The sequence below is a fragment of the Heloderma suspectum genome, chromosome 3 (assembly GCF_057233095.1).
Source record: "Heloderma suspectum isolate Gila_16-S chromosome 3, 16-S_ref, whole genome shotgun sequence".
NCBI lineage: Eukaryota > Metazoa > Chordata > Lepidosauria > Squamata > Helodermatidae > Heloderma > Heloderma suspectum.
The window spans coordinates 6,967,538-6,987,528 of NC_139460.1; the positions used below are offsets into that span (position 1 = coordinate 6,967,538).

The following is a 19,991-nucleotide window of genomic DNA, read 5'->3' on the forward strand; positions in this document are numbered from 1 at the left end:
GTCACAGTGTTCTGGACAGGTTCGAGGAATGTTGCAACGTTGATGGAATACATTTCGAGCACTTACGAGATTAAACAGTGTTAAACAAATGTAAGTGTAATAAACAATGTAATAAAATGCAAATAAACTATACTGTATACCTACTTTTGGGCCACTCTGTATATACAAGGTGTATTCAGGAAAACTTGTTTTTAAGAAGTCCTGGCCCCTCAAAAACTGGCAGAGACTAAGACTGCATTTGTGTGCTGCCTTCATGTAACGTTGACAGCAGAGAACAGTGTTCAGCTGCAAGCCTTTTGCCTACTGGGGCTGGCAGTTGAGCTAAAGGGGAGAGGAAGCAAGTTCAGCTCCTACCCATTAGCCTTGATGTCATCTCAGGGGTTTAAACTCCTTGACACAAGCTTTACAATGGCTTCCAAAGGTTGGGTAAGTTCCCCACCCCAAGCAAAGAGGCTTTAATTTTCAGAGCCATCCCTGAAGTCAGGGCTATAGAGCTGGGAAGCATGGTTGGGGATGGAGAGAGGGGTTTAAATAATGGAAAATGTGCCATACCTCTCTTCTCCTCTTCCTGCAAACATTTTTCATGGGTTCGTACTTGTTAATCATATATTTGTGTGAGCTTTTAAAGTTTGGTTGAGAGAGGTCTCCAGAATATGGAGCTAAAAAAAATCCCTATTTTAGCAACAATCAGTACCAGTGAATGGATGGAATTAAGATGCTAATCCCAGTATTATTACTGGTAGTGAAGAGGTCAGTAAGAAGCTTTCCCTGATGCCCTTTTAACTGCAGTGGTGTCATGGCTTTTAGGCACTCAAAGATTTGCCTGTGTCAGCTGGTCTTCCACTTCAAGAAACAGTCAAGTGACAAGTAGTGTCTGTTTAAACAGACACTCTGGTACAAGTCAACCTTGGTGCTACTTGTGGCTGCTTCTTCCTCTGCCAATGCTTTGGAAAATGCTGACCATTGCTCAGGCCAGTGTAGCTATGGTGATCCTCCATGCTGTTCACAAAAACTTTAGGTAAACATGTCTATGTTGCCCTTATAAATGGGTGGCTTAAACAATAGAACTAAGGCCAATATTTTCACAAGATAATAACAAAATTAAAATTAAAAAACATAAAATAGCAAATGTAAACTAGTAGCAATAAAATTATCACAGTTTAACAATTAAAAGCATAGAAAAACAAAAACACTTTTCCTGGCACCAAAAAAAGGAAAAGTAGGCCCCAAATAAGCTGTGCTGAGGAGAAGGTTCTACTGGCAGACCACCACAATAAAAAATGCCCTTTCCCCAGTCACCATGCATTTCACCTCTGATGGTGGTGGTGAACCTGAGGAAGTCCTCAGATGATGATGATAATGATTTGAGCACATAGGCAGATTGATGTCGAGGCGGGCATTCCTACAGATACCCTTGTCCCAAGTCCTTCTCAGTTACGGATTTAAAATAGAATAGCTACCTGTGGCTTTCCCATATGACAACACAGTGTACTGTGAGAGGACTGGAAATGGTGAGCAGGGGACTTTTGGCAGCCAAACAAAATATCTACCCTACCCCCCCGCTCCATTTAAACTTTGTAGATGTTTTAACCTTATTAAAATTAAATTTTGCATGGCTCATTGGCAAACAGTTAAATTGGTTTGAAACCTGTTGCATTTATAGGAAAGAGGCTGCGTTTTACTCCATATCTAAACATTATTTTTCAACTTCCTGCAGTATTTTACCAAAACATCCCCTTGCATATTTCATTTTGTTTTAAGCATGTTATCAAGCTATGTCTGTCCAACACAACTGTCTCGGTATGCCTATATTTTTGTTTTTTTACTTATTTATTGCTACATCTGTGTTCATTTCATATTCTGTCTAATTCATGAGAATACTGAGAAACTGAATTGTATTGACAAGTAGAAGTGATTTAAATGGAGGCCAAGCTGCAGAACAAGCATAAATTTCAAGAATTTTCCCTTATCTGAGAACTACCTGCAGAAAGTTCTGAAACTCAGATTCCTTTTATAATTTCTGAAGATGTTTACTATTTCTTATAAATATTATAAATATTTACTATTATAAATATTTTATACCACCCTTCCTAGGAAGTATATTCCTAGTGCAGTTTACAAAAAGAATAAGCATTTTAAAATGTAAAATGTATAAGATAATGGCGCAATCCTATGGGTTGCGCCTGGGATATTCGTAAGCCCACGAACTTGGAGGCTTATGAGTAACCTAGGCAGAGGGGGAGGTACCTTGCGTCTCCCTCGCCATTTTAGCTTTGCCCCTCTAGCGGAGGCTTCAGGGAGGGAAGGAGGTTGGGGCGGCGATAGGAAAAGGCACAAGCTGCCTCAGCCTCCTCCCCTCTCTGCCCCCAGGAACTCCCCCTTTCCCCTGTCTCCGTGCTCCATTTACCGAGCCCAGAGAGGCAGCCAGCATGGTTGTCTCCACGCAGGCGGGGAGCACGGTTTCCTGGCTCCAAGCTCAGAGCCCTGTCTTCGAGCTTGGAGCTAGGAAACCAAAAAATCCCATGCCTCCAGACTCTGTCTAGAGGACATAGGATTGTTCCCTAAAAGCCACAAAATCATAAAAGCAACATAAAACAACAGGACTAAAATTGCATCTAAAAAGCTCAGGAAAATAAAAAGATAATTTCCTGGTGCTAAAAGTACAATAAGATAGATGCCAGGCAAACCTCTCTGGGGAGAGCTTTCCAAACTGGGGCACCACCAACCAGAAGGCCCCCCTGGCAGCAACCTATATTACCTCAGACAGCTGGGGCACCCATAGGTGATCTTAATGTTTAATTAAATAGTCTTATCACTCTCCCAAAGGGCAAGTTGAAGGGTTGCCTGCACTCATAAAGCCCACTGACAGGTATCCCTTTCTTCTCATCTATGTGGGAACAAATGATACTGCCAAGCGGAGCTACAAAGACATCACGTCAGACTTTGAAGCTTTGGGAAGGAAACTCAAGAACTTTGGGGCCCAGATAGTTTTCTCATCCATCCTTCCAGTAGTTAGAAGAGGGACGGAAAGGGAAAGAAAAATACTCCGGGTGAATGCTGGCTACGAAGGTGGTGCCGACGCAAAAGGTTTGGATTCTGGGACCACAGGCTATACTTCCTGGAAGATGGACTGTTGGCAAGAGATGGGTTGCACCTCACAAAGGCTGGGAAGAATGTGTTTGGCCACAGCATGAAGAACTTCATCAGGAGGGCTTTAAACTGAATCCTACGGGGGAGGGAGACATAAAGTTGAGGGTAACAATGGATGAAGGCTCATGCACCACAACGGAGAGAACAGCTCTAATAGCGCCCAATAATAGTCTTCAGAAATATGTAGGAAGAAAGCCAGACTATGAAGCACATGGTCTTTGATGTCTATATACTAATGCTCAAAGCATGGGAAACAAACAGAATGAACTTGAACTCTTAATACAGGAGGGAAATTATGACTTGATCGGTGTAACTGAGACTTGGTGGGATGACTCATGACTGGAATACAGCAATGGAAGGATATAACTTGTTCAAAAAGAACAAGAGGAACAGAAAGGGAGGTGGGGTTGCACTATATGTTAAAAATACATATCTCTGCACAGAAGTACAGGAGGATGAGCTTGGTAGCCCCATCGAGAGCATCTGGATTAAAATAAATAGAGCAAAGAATAAAAGGAACATGGTGGTCAAAGCCTACTACCGGCCACCCAATCAAGAAGAAGACGAGGATGAAACTTTTGAAAAGCAAAAGGTAACAGAAGAAGCCAGTGTGGCCTCACAAAAAGCTTAGAAATGACCTGAAAACAAAATAGCACACATATAGGAAGTGGAAGGAAGGACAAGCTACAAAGGAAGAGTACAGGCAGGTAACACAGAATTGCAGGGATGGCGTCAGGAAGGCTAAAGCTGAGAATGAGCTGAGGTTAGTGAAAGATGCTAAAAGCAACAAAAAGCTTTCTTCAGATACATGCATAGTAATAGACAGAGGAAAGAAAGGGTGGTTCAACTATTAAATAAGGATGGCAAAATGATAACAGATGACAAAGAAAAGGCAGAAGTGCTCAATTCCTACTTTGGCTCAGTCTTCTCCCAAAAGAGGGTCTATGACACCCCACCCCACCCCCGGCAAAGGCGAAGTACAGGCTGAAGGGGCAGGATTGCAGCTTGAGATTGATAGGCATATGGTCAAGGAACACCTAATTACTTTAAATGAGTTCAAATCTCCAGGGCCAGATGAACTGCATCCTAGAATAATAAAGGAACTGGCAGAAGAGCTCTCAGAACCACTGTCTACTGTCTTTGAGCAATCATGGAGGACGGGGGAAGTGCCAGATGACTGGAGGAGGGCTAATGTTGTCCCTCTCTTCAAGAAAGGCAAAACGGAGGAACCTGGGAACTATAGACCAGTCAGTCTGACATCACTCCTTGGAAAAATTCTGGAGCAGATGATAAAGCAATCCATCTGTAAGCACCTTGACAACAATGCAGTGATTACTTGAAACCAACATGGATTTGTCAAGAACAAATCCTGCCAGACTAATCTGATCTCATTTTTGGATCAGGTAACCTTCCTTGTGGACTGTAGGAATGCTGTGGACATAATATACCTCGACTTCAGCAAAGCTTTCGACAAAGTGCTGATGAGCAAACTAGCTCAAAGTGGGCTAGATGAAACAACTCTCAGGTGGATCCACAGTTGGCTACAGAATGAGACTCAAAGAGTGCTGAACAGTGGGATCTTAAACTGGGGAGAGGTAACGAGAGGGGTACCACTCAACCCTGGGCCCAGTGCTCTTCAACATTTTTATGAATGACTCGGATGAGGAGGTTCAGGTAATGCTGATCAAATTTGCAGATGACACAAAATTGGGCGGGATAGCTAATACCTTGGAAGACAGAAACAAAATTCAAAGTGATCTTGATAGACTGGAGCGCTGGGCAAAAAACAACAGAATGACATTTAACAGGGATAAATGCCCAAGTTCTGCATCTAGGAAAAAGAAACCAAATGCACAGTTACAAGATGGGGGATACTTGGCTCAACAACACTACAAGTGAGAAGGATCTTGGAATTGTTGTGGATCACAAGTTGAATATGAGCCAACAATGTGATGTGGCTGCAAAAAAGGCAAATGCTCTTTTGGGCTGCATTAATAGAAGCATAGCTTCCAAATCCCAGGAAGTACTAGTTCCTCTCTACTCAGCACTGGTTAGGCCTCATCTGGAGTACTGTGTCCAGTTCTGGGCACCGCACTTTAAGAAGGATGCAGACAAGCTGGAGAGGGTTCAGAGGAGAGCAATGAAGATGACCAGGGGACTGGAAACAAAGCCCTGTGGGGAGAGACTGAAAGAACTGGACATGTTTATCCTTGAGAAGAGAAGACTGAGGGGAGATAGGATAGCACTCTTCAAGTACTTGAAAGATTGTCACAGAGAGGAAGGCCACGATCTCTTCTCGATCATCCCAGAATGCAAGACATGGAATAATAGGCTCAAGTTACAGGAAGCCAGATTCCAGCTGAACATCAGGAAAAACGTCCTGACTGTTAGAGCAATACTACAATGGAACCAATTCCCTAGGTAGTGGGCTCTCCCACGCTGGAGGCATTCAAGATGAGGCTGGACAGCCATCTGTCAGGGATGCTCTGACTTGGATTCCTGCATTGAGCAGGGGGTTGGACTTGATGGCCTTTTAGGCCCCTTCCAACCCTACTATTCTATGATTCTAATTTTATGTGTAAAATAAAGCACATGTTTGAGGGAAGTGATGTTTTAAAAGCAGCAGTATCACATGGCACTTAGCCATTATGGTCAGGACCATTATGGGGGAGGAAACGGTTAAACCTCCCCTATGTGCAGCAGTCCTAATGAACACTGAAGGTGGGGCGGGGGGACACCTGCTATTTTTAAAAAGCATGTGTCTCCAAGTGTCGCATTCAGCATCACACCTAATTTGGCCCTCAGTTGTGACCTGATATATCTTAAATGCTTAAACTCCATGGTTGCTCTTCTGATATTGATGTATAGTTAGTTTAATGTGCGTGTTACTATTATCTAAAGTCGACGTGCTGGTTTGCACATAACAACCCATGGGCTGTCATACATGAATGGGACAGAGCAGGTGCACTGCCTAGAGCGCACCAGCCACTTCCAGTATTAAACAACCTACTGTTGGCCCGTTCGTAGATCGTTGAACGTGATATGAGAACCTGGAGTGCTGGGTTGTTTAAGGCTTGGTATGATATTGGCAGTGTTATTCTCAATTCCTTTCTTAATTATGCCTAACGTGGAATTTGGCTTTTTCAGAGCCTCCACCCACTGGGTTGACATTTTCATCAAGCTGTCCACCACAATCCCAAAATCTCTTTCTTTGGCAGTCACTTATAGCTTATACCTGAAGCTGGGACTTTTTGCCCCAATGTGCAGCACTTTACATCATGCTCAACAACATCATGCTCCACACAGGAGGCAGTGCACTTGCTCTCTCCACTCATCCCCAACAGTTGTTATGTGCAAACCAGGTGAATGCAGGGTAATTTCTAATTTAAAGTATTTAAGGCTGCAGTCCGAAACTAATTATGGAGGAGAAAGCCCCATTGAGCACAGTGGTACTTACTTGTGAGTAAACATTTGGGGTGGCACTGTAAGGCTTTAATTTTTGTGAACCACCCAGAGATCTTCAGCTATTGGGTGGTATAGAAATGAAATATGAATGAATGAATAAATGAATGAATGAATGAGGCTTTAAATATGATGAGTTAAAATATGGCAGAGTATACCTGAGATTATGAACTTGAGCACACTCCGGGAGAGAGCGGAGGACAAGAAAGCCTGGCGTGCTATGGTCCATGGGGTCACAAAGAGTCGTACACGACTTAACGACTGAACAACAACATACCTGAGATTGGGTGTGTAATACTGTCTGGTTATAAATATCTTTTAATTTCTAATTAGAAATAATATTTTTCAGATGTTTTAGCATGAGTCTTTACAATTTTATATTGTTGTATTCAGTATCTAAATGAATCGGTACGCATATGTAAATAAAAATATAAATGTAACTACTGGGCCTATGGGCATATCTACAATAATGCATGCATTTTTGCCTTCATTTGAGATATTACAATCCTGACTGTTTTGATTAAAAGGGTGCCAAGTGACCCACAAGCTAGTGCGAGCGCACTCCTAAGCCTCATGCTCAGTGTAATTGTGCCAAAGGTTAAACTATTGCTAGATTTCCCAGTTGGAGCCAAACAGCGATGGTCTTTGTCTTGGGACCTTTTGAGAAGAGAAGCAGCAAGTGTCCTTCAGAGCAGAACAAGGAGAACCTTATACTATATGCTGATTATGAATACAAACTTTCTGTACTACTATTAACTGAAAAAGAGCTTCTTTTGCAGCCATTTATGGCTTCCCATGTGAAATGGCCAAAAACTCAGAAGTTCAAGGTCTTTTAACTTAAAAAAGGTCAATGACAGATTTTTTTTATCAGTTGGAGAGTGTACAGTAATGGCATACTATAATATTTCTGACCCTGTCACGATAATTGGTTACAAGATACCATGGTTGCATTTGTGCCCACAACAGCTCTAATCAAAACTTACCTGGGTCACCCAGTGATATTTGCGCCAAGGTCTCCCACAGCCAAGCCCTTACACTCTGTCCACTGCACCATGCTGGCTTCAAACCATCTCATCTCAAATCATAAATCATCTTATGCAGCTCTCCCCAAATCCCTGGTAACACTCCCATAAAGCTCCTGTGGCTCACAAATTAGTCCAACCCCTTGATTCGGGAATTGCCATTATTTGAGGAGCCATGAGGAGAAGGGGAGGGGGGTTAAGATACTTTTATACTACTTGATATCCCAGGATTTCAAACAGGTTTCCATACAAAAACATATGATACAATATAAAACCAGTATAAAACAATAAATACCTTAAAAACATTACAACAAAAGCAGTAAAGCAGTATAATTTTTGTGTGTATATAGCGGGACCATATTTGAGCAATATCTTCAGTGTTCTTTTTTGTTCTGCTTGTTTGTATGTTTTAAGTTTGTGAATGATATCTTGCAAAGCTTGCAAGAGATGAGCTCTTACAGGGAGTTTTCATTTGATCTTGCTGTTAGCTCATCTTGCAAAGGTGAAGTGTGTGGAAGAGTGTCATGCTACTGATCGTAAGAGAATAGCTCCATATAGGCAACTAAATTGCCATTGGTACTCTTTAGAAAATCTCTGCAAGAATATCAAAATTACAGTGAAGCTGACAACAAAAAATACAATCTAGGTAGTGGTAGGTAACAGCATGATCACTTGTGTCCATAAGGTACACAATATACAATATATACAGCCCTTTTTTGGCAGCACCAATTGCATACTACCATTATTTCACTCCTTGTGGAAATATGCAGCTAATTATCATAGTAGTTATAACTGCCATGGTACACGTGTGTGTGTGTGTGTATGCGTGTTATGTTGCTAATTGAGAGGGAGCTTCCTCACAGACACCAATCAAATACTACTGGTGTTTTCTCACCTTTGGGGTATTAATTCCTACGAGGAACCATATCTACAGTCTGAGCCTCTGTTCATCTTGAGTTGTATTGGTAATGCTACTGCTGTGGAGCTATAACTATCCTAACTGGCTCCTCTTGAAGGCAACCAAAGTGGGGGTGGGGGTGGGGAATCACATATATTCCCTTACTGCCATTGTTTGATGGTGCAGATGGGCCTTGGCAGATCTGTGCTTATTGGCTCTGCTGGAAATTTCAGTCCAACAGAGGAGGTAGGGATCTTCTCCTCTACCTCCTGAAAAGCCTTGTTGAATATTTTATATTAAGATAATTACTATTGGGGAAATGCCAAGAGTATAAATTCACTTGTAAATAATGTTGCTTTTATCTTTTTAACAGGGCATTCAGAAATTGGCTAGTCAGTACTTAAAGAAAGAGTGGCCTGGAATAAAAGCTGATGAGCGGAATGATTTTAGGTAATTTTAACAAATATATCCATTTCTAATGTCCTGCTTTGCTGACTGTGCGTTCTCTATTTTGAAACTGATAGAATACTGATATTATACTGAGCAAGCGTTCTCTATTTTGTAACTGATACTATATTGTCATCTCAATGCGTTCTGAAATATTTTAAGGCACTTTTGAAATCTGAGCTTGCTGACAGAGTTAAATGGAACAATAGAAGTCAAGCTATTACATATACTGTTGTGCTAAATGTACTCACCTCAAAACTTGTGGATTTCTGCAATACATTTAAATGGATACAGGTGTAGTTTAGTAATAGTTTTATGATGGCTGGAGGGGGCAGAGTAGATTGAAGAAAGAGATTCTCCATTCCTCCTCTTTTTCTTCCTGTCCTTCTATAGGGCCAACTTGCAGAAATCATTATGCAAGACTAGATGATCCAAGTGTGTTTTGGTTACTTGAGTAACCTTGATACTAGATCAAGCCAGTCATATGACTTAAATCAACTGCCCTGTGGGAAGGAAGAAGAAGTGAGGGGGACAGGAGCAGGCAAAGGGAACATCAGGGTCTGCTTTAGTTGGACTGCCTCCCCCCACGCCCCTGGACCAACTGACATCAACTACCCTGTGGGAAGGAGCATCAGATGCTGGCTCCTGCTTGAGTGGAGCTGCTTGTGTTGATCAGTTTTCGGTTTTGAGCATGTGGTTCTTGTTGTGTTGTGTATATAAATATTGTAAGCCACTTTGAGGACTCTAATTGAAAAGTGGGATATAAATCAAATAAATAAATAATACTGCAAAACTTGAAGGCTGAAGTGTAATATTCAAAGATGGTTTTCCTATAGCTTTCCCATAGTTGAATGAAACTACTTTTGAGATCTGGAAAGACTGAACTGGAATACTTACTAATTGAAAGTGGAGTGGAATTTGTTTTAGGAAACATCTGTTACGTAGCTCTAGCCTATGATTCAAAACATACATGTTCTAGCATATAGACCAAGGGTAGTTGCAGTCCAAAACTTTGAGAGGGTACCAGGTTGGCTGCCCCTGGTATAGATCATACATGTGATATGGAGTGGGAGTGCGCCTCAGGCTCCTGCACCCCCTTTCATTATACGTTCAGCCTTTGGTTTGAACTAAGGCCCATTATGTGAATAGGTCACACATGCACTCAATCCACCCATTTTTCACAGCAAAGTAATAAAACTGAGTGGGCCCTATGCTCATAGGCCCTGGCCCTCAGTAAAAGTTTTATGCGCAGTATCCCAGTTCAGATGTAATGACAAGTCCCAAGCTCCCACGCTCCCCTCTTGCCTTACTGCATAAGGGAAGAATCCTGGTTTATTAACTAACTTTGGTTTGTACGAACTATAGTTCCCCATATTTGGATAAAACAAGAAACTGGTTTGTTACAAACCGTGACAGTAATCTGTAAATCTCCTCCCCTCACACAGGGAGGGGAGAGTGTGTGAGCTGAGGCTCAAACTTGTTCATTCTTGTAATGACAAGTATTGAGCCAGTGGAGGAGGGTATATGACCCCATAATCTGACATATTTGCAACTCCCACACTGGATATGCATGAACAGACCATAAATTGTGAACAAATGTCGTTAATTTTCATAGAGTTTAAGACGAAAACTGAGAAATGCAGACATAATTTGCAAAGGTTTATAACTGCATGAATTTGGTTAGGAATAATCTTCATTTTTGTTTTAAATTTTTAAAATCCAGATTTGGGGAAACTATCTTTTGGTTATTGTTGCTATTTAAAGTGAAGTTGAAAGTAGCTGGCACAGTGTACTATGGCTGATCGGGATACACAAACATCTGTTCTCTCTCTTCAACACCAATTTTGTTTTCAGAAACAATGATAAAGTATTTGATTCTAGATTTCTAGATAGCCCTTCAATTTGTGGGCAGTTAATTGAACTGCAAGCTCTTCAGTGGTAAGAATGTGTCTTCCTCTGGCTTTATATAGCAGTATATAAACTGGCACTTCTATGTAAACTGTTAGCAGTAAAAGAGCTTCCTATTTTTCTCCCACTCTCTTCTTTGTCTTCCCCCGCACATCCAGTGGCCTTCTGACATTTATTTCTGTATTTTAGGAGCATGTATCCAGTGTGGAAATCATTTCTTGAAGGCACAGTGCAAGTGGCTCAATCCAGACTGAATATCTGTGAAAACTATAAAAACCTAATTTCTGAACCTGCCAGGGCAGTGAAGTGTTTTAAAGAACAGCAGCTGAAAAAGGTATCATCCTAGGAGATTTCATTGTGTATCTTCAGTTTAGAGGAGCACTGTTCAGTTATGCATATGGTATTTTATGGCAGATCTATTGCTAAGAATCGTTGGTCATGTTATTTACTTTTATATTGGTGATAAGGAAGACTTTTCCCTTATTTCAGATTGAGCTATGATAGAGGTTGCAGTGTCTGTTTTTTCCCCCTTTTTTCTATCTCTTTGTTTGATGAGTTATGACTCTTGCTCGAACCATCTGGCCTAGAGTGCTGCTGTCCTTTTTGCCCATTGGTTATAAAATATCTTGTTATCCTAAACTCTATGCAGGGCCACATGGTGTACACATCACTGTATATTTTAAGTACCCAAACATTTAGTCCTCATGACTGCAGAAAACAGCTTCAAGAGATGTCTGAAGACTACCGAAACTACAAATGTCTGGAGATTGTTTTAGTGGTTGAAAAATGGGCACTTTTGTGCCCTGTGCATTTCCTTGTTCCTGTTCCCAATCCATACCAATGTCGCCTTGCTCTTCTTCTGTGATCGATTTCTATGCTAATATCTGGTTGTGGGTGGGTGGGTATAAATCATTACAAATATATCTGCCCCACCACCCCAGGTTCTCTTGTGTTTTGAAAACCCAAATCTTGGGAACAGGAAATATAATGAACAGTAAATCTGAGATCACTCCATCTCAAAAAGGATATTATAGAACTGCAAAAGGTACAGAAAGGAGGAACCAAAATGATCAAGGTTTTAGAGTACGTTTCGAAAGCATTTGGAGCCTTTTCAGCTTAGGAAAAAAGATGGGCAGTGGGAGGAGTGTGTGGAAAAGGTGGATAGAACATTTCTCCCTCTTCCTCTACTAGAAATCAGGCTCACCCTAATGAAGTTGGACAGTAGTCTGTAGATGGACAAGTACTGCCTCACACAAATACGTCATAGAACTCGCTGCCACAGGATGTGGTAATGGTCTCTAGATGGCTTTAAAAGGTGGATTAGACAGATTTATAGAGGTTAGGTCTACCAGAACTGTGATAGCTAAATAGAACCTTCATGTACCAAAGTACTGTCCTTATGAATACCAGATAGTGGAGACAAGCAAGGAGGGAAAGCTGTAGCTGTTGACCTGGGTTTTATGACAAGACAGCCCACCGTGGCTTAATTTACCTGTGGGGGCTGTCGCGTCATGCTGAGTGCCCACGGGCATCCAGCTTGCCGTGTCGTGAAAACCTGGGCGATGGGTTGTTTGAGGGTTAGACATCCCTCAAATAACTCCTGGCTTGTTTTAGGGTTGCCTAACCCTTAAACAACCCCTGCTGCCTGAGTTTGCATGACACAATAAGCCATGGCAAGCTGGGCACCCATGGGTGCCATGCAAAAATGGCATCCAAGGGCTCCTGGCACAACACAACAGCCCCCACAGGTAAATTAGGTCATGGTGGGCTGTTGTGGCATGCGATCAGATCTGTTGTCTCTTACCTGTGGCCTTCCCAGAAAAATCTGGCTAGCAGAAGCTGGATTCTTGCTCTGATCCAGCAAAGCAATTCTTATGTTCTTATATGCAAATCATGCCATTTGCATTGTTGTTAGTATCGGATATTTGAGTTCCATGATGCAAAATCTGGAGAGATGAAGGTGACTGAGAGATGAATACATTTCATACTTTGCTAGATTATTTTGTTAGGAGTTGAACTAGATGACTTTGAGGCTTCTCCCAAGCCCATTGCTTTGTGAACATAGGTGCTTTCTTGTTTACATTAATTGAGTTGACTTTCTTTTTCCAGAAGCAACAACAGTTCATAATGCTAGCATATAGTTTCCCCAAAATAACTGGGGAAAAACATCCAACAAAAAGAGAAGAACTTGCTTTGTAAATGAAATTAAATACACTCCATGTTGGTAGCAAGAATCTATAAAAAAAATAAGCATCTTTGGAGGTAGCTTTGAAATTTTCCAAATTATACTGGAATTGGGTTTGAATTTAAGACGTAGTACCTTTTAAAAACTTTAAGGAATTATGCAAGGATCTAAGGGTGCAGCGGATATTGAGATGATTCAGCCACATCCTGTAATGGCATCCCAGGCAGCTGGCCAGAAAATCAGTACAGAAGCAACCTTGTGCATTAATACACAGAGCAGGCTATTCTGATTAAGGGAGGCAAATGTTACATTTTTTAGAGAAATGATGTAGTGGATGAAGTACTGTTTATTAGATCATCTTCTTCAGGGTTGATTTTTCAAGTTTTGTAGCAGTATATTCAGGTAAGCATCAGAAATACATCCAGGGTTGTGCATTAGCACCTAAACTTGTGAGCTGGTATCTTATACATTGGATACAACCCAATATTTATAAACATTGGACAGGTTCATTTTGAGGTAGTATATTCATTAACTTACACGTGAGTAAGTATTTAGTTGGCTTAATCACATTTTATACTAGTGATGGAATTGAAAACAGATGCGATTAAAAGGTTGATTTTTCCACTTATTAAAAGCTGTTTTTTTGTTTAAGTGGCAAACACAAAAGTGAATGAACTTGCTTATGCTCTGGGATCATATGAATTTTCATCCATTTATTGCATAGCTTGTGTTCTGTAAATTAAAGGCAATAATGAAAGTGTGCTGTGTATATTTGTGTGTGTGTGTGTGTGTGTGTAGAGAGAGAGAGACAGAGAGAGAGAGAGAATATAAACATTTAAAGAGAGTCATTGTCATTTAAGCTTTGCAAACAGGAACTTTGCCTGACAATCACTCCTTTCTTGCAGTTCTAACCCCTACTTAAGCATGCAGTTTCTATGCTGCTATTCTAAGTTTAGCTGGGTATGTAAGGGACTGCTGATTCCCACCCCTAAAAGTCCTTGAGGGATTTAGCAGTACAGCCTTTTCAACCAAGTGTTAAAGACTGAGATGGCATCTTATATCTGAGGCCATAAACAAGAAATGTTATCTAAATTTTAAGCTGGCACCTCTTCTGCAGTATTTACATAAAATGTTGGCAGTCTTTTTTCTACTGCATTCTTACTTAGCTAGAATAGCACAGTTCAGAGAAATGAAAGCAGCACAAATGCTTCCTCAGTGTTATGAACTCTAATGTTTTGGGATTCTTTGCATTGGAAGTGAGCTGTGAAGCTATTAGACCTTGGTTTCAGAAGAATTCCACATTTAGTCTAAGCGTACTTCATTCTTTCCAAAATGAACATGTGAAGCTGCCTTATACATTGTTCATCTTGCTCAGGATTGCCTATACTGACTGGAAGCATGTCTCCAGGGCCTCAGAGCAAAGTTCTTTCCCAATCCTGGGATCCTTTTAAACTGGAGATGCCAGGGGTTGAACCTGGGACCTTCTGCACTCCTACCACTGAGCTATGTTTTGGCAAGGTTTCCCATGGTTAAAAGTCAAATATGGAAAGCATTTAGTCACTTTATCCCCTAATCCTACTTTCAAAATGTTAATCATTTCCTTGTTTATACACTTGAAAAAAACATTTAGCCTCATCACTACATTAATTTACTGAGAAGTAAGATGTACTGTAATTGGAAGGCAATCATCCCAACTCCAACAATGCTTAAGCAATAACACTAAAGTATTCCTAGAACCAGGATAAAAGCATAGAAATAAGCATCACAGATTAACAACATTAACAATCTCAGATATGCAGCTGATACCACTTTGATGGCTGAAAGTGAGGACGAGCTGAGGAACCTTATGATGAAGGTGAAAGAAGAAAGTGCAAAAGCTGGGTTGCAGTTAAACTTCAAAAAAAACCAAGATCATGGCAACCAGCTTGACTGAGAACTGGCAAATAGAGGGAGAAAACATGGAGGCAGTGACAGACTTTGTCTTTCTAGGCGCAAAGATTACTGCAGACACTGACTGCAGCCAGGAAATCAGAAGACGTTTACTTCTTGGGAGGAGAGCAATGACAAATCTTGATAAAATAGTGAAGAGCAGAGACATCACACTGACAACAAAGGTCCGCATAGTTCAAGCAATGGTCTTCCCTGTAGTAACCTATGGCTGCGAGAGCTGGACCATAAGGAAGGCTGAGCGAAGGAAGAGAGATGCTTTTGAACTGTGGTGCTGGAGGAAAATTCTGAGAGTGCCTTGGACTGCAAGGAGATCAAACCAGTCCATCCTCCAGGAAACAAAGCCAGACTGCTCACTTGAGGGAAGGATATTAAAGGCAAAACTGAAGTACTTTGACCACATCATGAGAAGACAGGATACCCTGGAGAAGATGCTGATGCTAGGGAAAGTGGAAGGCAAAAGGAAGAGGGGCTGACCAAGGGCAAGATGGATGGATGATATTCTGGAGGTGACAGATTCGACCTTGGGGGAGCTGGGGGTGGTGACGGCCAACAGGAAGCTCTGGCGTGGGCTGGTCCATGAAGTCACGAAGAGTCGGAAGCGACTGAACGAATAAACAACAACAAGCATCACAGAAAACCATTGAAGAATGCACTAAAGACTCGGTGAAGCTCTCTAGAACAGGCAAGCCTTACATTCTCCCCCTAAACTGTCATAGATGTGCACTTACATACTTCAACAGGGACCTAGTCCTAGGGACTTGGAGCAGTGATGTTACAGACCTTGGTTCCTGCTACACCTGTTGTAAAACTGTGCTCAATGATAGGCAAGGCCTCACCATGCAGATCTCAGATGATGGCAGGGTGTCTGTGTTTATACAGGGAGAGATGCACATCCCATGCTGTAGTGGACTTGTAAAGCTCAAAAACAAGCACTCTGCAGAAATGAACCTCAAAGAAAACTTCTTTATGATTGTTTATTGAATATTTTATTTATTAATTGATTACATTTCTATACCACTCAATAGCCAGAGGTCTGTGGGCTGTTCACAACAGCTAAAACCATAAAATACAACATGACAAAACATAACAACATGACTTTTAAAAATTGGGGAGAGCAATCCTATGGCCACTAGACATTGTCTAGACGGCCACAGGATTTTTCGGTTTCTGGGAACTGGCGCCATCCGACCCCTGTTTCCAGAAACCATGCTCCCCTTCCCCTCATAGCTGGCGTGGTTCTTCCCACACCGCTGCCATCTCCACACTCGTAAATAGAGCGCAGAGAGGGTGAAAACGGGGCATTCCCACGGGCGGGGAGGAGACCATAGAAGCTGTTTTAGACAACTTCCTATCTCGTCTTCCCTCCTCGAAGCTGCAGCTAGATGTGCAGAAATGTGTGTCTAGCCACAAATACAGGGTGGGTGAGGCGTGGAGGAGAGGATCTCCTCCATCCACCCTGCATTGGGTTGCCGATTTTGGAGGCTACTGACTATCTCAATAGGATTGCGCCCTTAAACTACAGCAGCAAACCAAAGAAAAATCAATATTTTAATAGTGCTTTTAATATTTAAACATGTAAACTGCTTAGAGATGTTATATTAAGCGGCATACAAGTATTCTTAATAAATTAAATTACGTTAGAAACAGTTATGCTTTGGTGTAAGATCCACATTACTGAGAAGTAGGGATGTATGGACTGTAAAATCCACTCTGCCTGTGTTTCATGGATTGTCGGGCGCATTTTGTTCCATCATCCACATTTTCATCATGCAGAAAAATATGCACATAATTACGTAAGAGTAAATGTTCATTGACAATTTACATAATTTACCCTAGAACGTAACATTTAAAGTATTGTCCTCAGCTTTTCCTGAGCAGAAACATGCGTATTTTTCTACAAATAAATATGTGTAACTTTTGGGAAAGTAAAAAAAAAAACATCCGAAAGTTCACGGACTCCACACGACTTGAGGGGGTCACTCTGCAGCAGATTCCTCAGGTTGGATTCTTAGAAATCCGAGCTCTTTTTAGTCTGTCTCGAATTTCTCCAGTATCCCTATTATGAAGTAAGGTATATCAGAATCAGAGTGCACTTAGCCCAGCTACACACCCATGCTGGAATGCAAGATAAGACCAGTGGTCTAGCTTTTCTTTTATTGCTGTGTTTTTAATTGTGTTTGTTTTATGATTGTTTTAACCTTAAATTTTTATTTTAAATTTTGGTTCTTATTGTTAGCCGCCTTGAATGCCATTTCCTAGGGAAAGGCAGGGTATAAATAAAATTAATAAATAATAAATAGGCTGGCATTCTGTCCACAGCAACTCTCCTGCAAGGTGCTTCAGTGATGTTCTTAGATCAGGCTTAGTAGGGGGAACTCATCCCCCAGTGCATGATAGAGTTGTATTTCTTGCTGTTATAGGTAGTGGCAATGAGTAGACCGCTTTTATTGTATCAGTCCAACTCTCCTTTAAAAAGCCATTTATACTAATGGCCACTACAACATCTTATGACAATGATCACATAGAGCAATACTTTGGTGGTAGCACACACAATTAGCTGCTCTTCGCTGAGGGTCTGTGAAGCCCTTTTGCCTGCAGTATTACAGAACAGGAATCATCCCAAGTACAGTGGTAGTAACTGTTCCATGGCTGTAAGAGCTTGCCAGGGTTGGCAGTGAGTAAGGCTACAGCCTGCAGTACTGCAGTCTGCAGCACTCCTTCATAGCAAACAAAGTGAACTTGCACTGCCATGCCCAGAATAAGAATACCCTATATTAATATGATCAGAATGAACATTTTTTTAATGTACAGATACAGTAGTAACTGCAGTTCTACTTTGAAATAATAATAATAACATTTACTACTACTACTACTACTGATGGTAATTATGTACTTTTTGTGTGTTTTTATTCAGTGTGTGGACCAGCTGACCAGGATCCAGGCTGAATTGCAAGAGACAGTAAAAGATTTAGCTAAGGGCAAGAAGAAGTACTTTGAAACAGAGCAGATGGCTCATGCTGTCCGTGAAAAGGCCGATATTGAGGCCAAGTATGTTCCAGCATGTCTACAATCTCTGCATGTAATTTGCTTTAAATAGCTTTATGTAATGCATCTTGGTTGACCATTAGTGGTGTAATCCAAGCTTGTAAACAGGCACTCCCCTGGCCACCTGTAATCTCCAGGTTACTGAGAAAGAATTATATCCATTTTTCCATTGCTGTGTCAATGTTACACCCATATTTTGAAAGATAAGCTCCTTCAAATAAGCAGCTCTTTCACTGTGTTACCTGTTCTAGGAATCTACTGATCTATTGTGTTACTTTCTCTTATAGGTCTAAACTTAGTCTTTTTCAGTCGAGGATAAGCTTACAGAAAGCAAGTGTAAAGGTGAGTAAAAATAAGTTGCACGATATAATTTTAGGGATATGTTATGTCTAGGGATGAGTCACAAATATCCAAAAAGTAGAACCTTGTAAAACTAGATAAACAGTTTCCACAGCCGGCTTGTTTTTTGTTTTCAAACTTTATAGGAATTTGAAATTCTTGCACATTTCTCATCAGTGTGAGGAGGAACTTCTGTAGGGATTTCTCTTATCTCTGTCTCAGGAGCAACTTTCTGTACCTCTTCCCAGCGGAGGAAATACCTACAAAATGCAAAACTCTTCTCACCTACAGGGTTTAGAGAACCAGGTTTTAGAAAAACTGTTGGGTTTGTCCTGTTTTTAGTCTTTTTCTGTGGTTTACCTGCTTGCATTACTTAATTTTTTTTGGTCATGCTTTGTTTACTTCAGCATATACAGCAGAGTATCGCGTGTAGCTGTTTACCTGCTGAGTTAATGCCCACAGTGTTCTCTTGCGCTAAGATGACTTCTGTAAGAGAAATGCATTGTGTTAAGCGGTCTTTAGACTCAGATTCTCACCCAGATTGTGGGAGTAGCAAACCACCAACGCTGCTAATATGCAGTACATATGCTGCGTTCATAAACTATTTCACAGGGGGAGCAATCCTATGACGGCTACTATGACCGCTAGTCAGCAGCTAGACGGCCATAAGATATGTGGTTTTCCAGGAACCGACCTTCCCCCCCTTCCGCCGCTGCCTTGCAGGCAGCACAGAATGGCCTTGCGCTCCATGCTCAGAAGAGGAGAGCAGAGCAGCCAAAACAGGGTGTTCCGGGGTGGGGAAGGTGGAAATGCCAGTACAACACATCCTATGTGCCATCCGGCAGCCTCCTCCCCCACTCTGCCTTCCCGTGGCTAGACAGCCAAAATTGACTGTCTAGCTGCAAATGCAGGGCAGGAGAAGTGCGGAGGGAACGATCCCCTCCGTGCTTCTCCTGTCCTGCATTGGAAAGGTGGTCGCCTCTGAGTTCGGAGGCAGCTGCCTATCCCCATAGGATTGCGCCCTTATACCAAGGCCATTCCGGAGTTTTGTGCTGTATTGTAGTTAGTTGGCTATGAGTGTGAGCTGTGAAGTCTCCCCATAGCCATGAGCTCTCTTGGTGGCCATAGATAAGCCACTGTCACATCCTCCGTCCGTCATCTGCAGTATTGGGATAATAGTGATCTACCGTATAGGGCTGATGGTAAAGATTTGTTGTTGTTCAGTCGTGTCTGACTCTTCGTGACCCCATGGACCATAGCACGCCAGGCCTTCCTGTCCTGCGCTCTCTCCCGGAGCGTGCGATGGTAAAGATTACTGAGGCAAAATATATGAAGTATTTTGAATCCTTAAGATGTGCTAAGAATTATTATATATTAGTAGTAGTTCACAGCAATTGATTGTGTTGAAGAATTACCTACCTAATTAGACAGCTATACCATTCCATAAAACCAGAAGAAATGTATGTACCATTGGAAAGTTATACCAGATTGTCAAACTTCATCCTCTTATTACAGCATTGCTTCACAATGTTAAACTTCTATATCTTAATTACTGCTCATCATTGCTTTACCATCTAATTTTGTT

General features: G+C 41.5%; 1 protein-coding gene across 6 annotated transcripts in view; it reads left to right on the forward strand.

Moving 5' to 3' along the window:
- Window positions 1–19,991, forward strand: part of FCHSD2 (FCH and double SH3 domains 2) — a 225,663-nt gene that overhangs the window by 106,238 nt on the left and 99,434 nt on the right. For all 6 annotated transcript variants that reach the window (XM_084842414.1, XM_084842413.1, XM_084842411.1 and 3 more), the window contains 4 exons: window positions 8,906–8,982; window positions 11,077–11,221; window positions 17,937–18,070; window positions 18,355–18,409. In XM_084842414.1, the coding sequence (XP_084698540.1) occupies window positions 8,906–8,982; window positions 11,077–11,221; window positions 17,937–18,070; window positions 18,355–18,409 (411 nt within the window). The remainder of the gene's footprint in view (window positions 1–8,905; window positions 8,983–11,076; window positions 11,222–17,936; window positions 18,071–18,354; window positions 18,410–19,991) is intronic.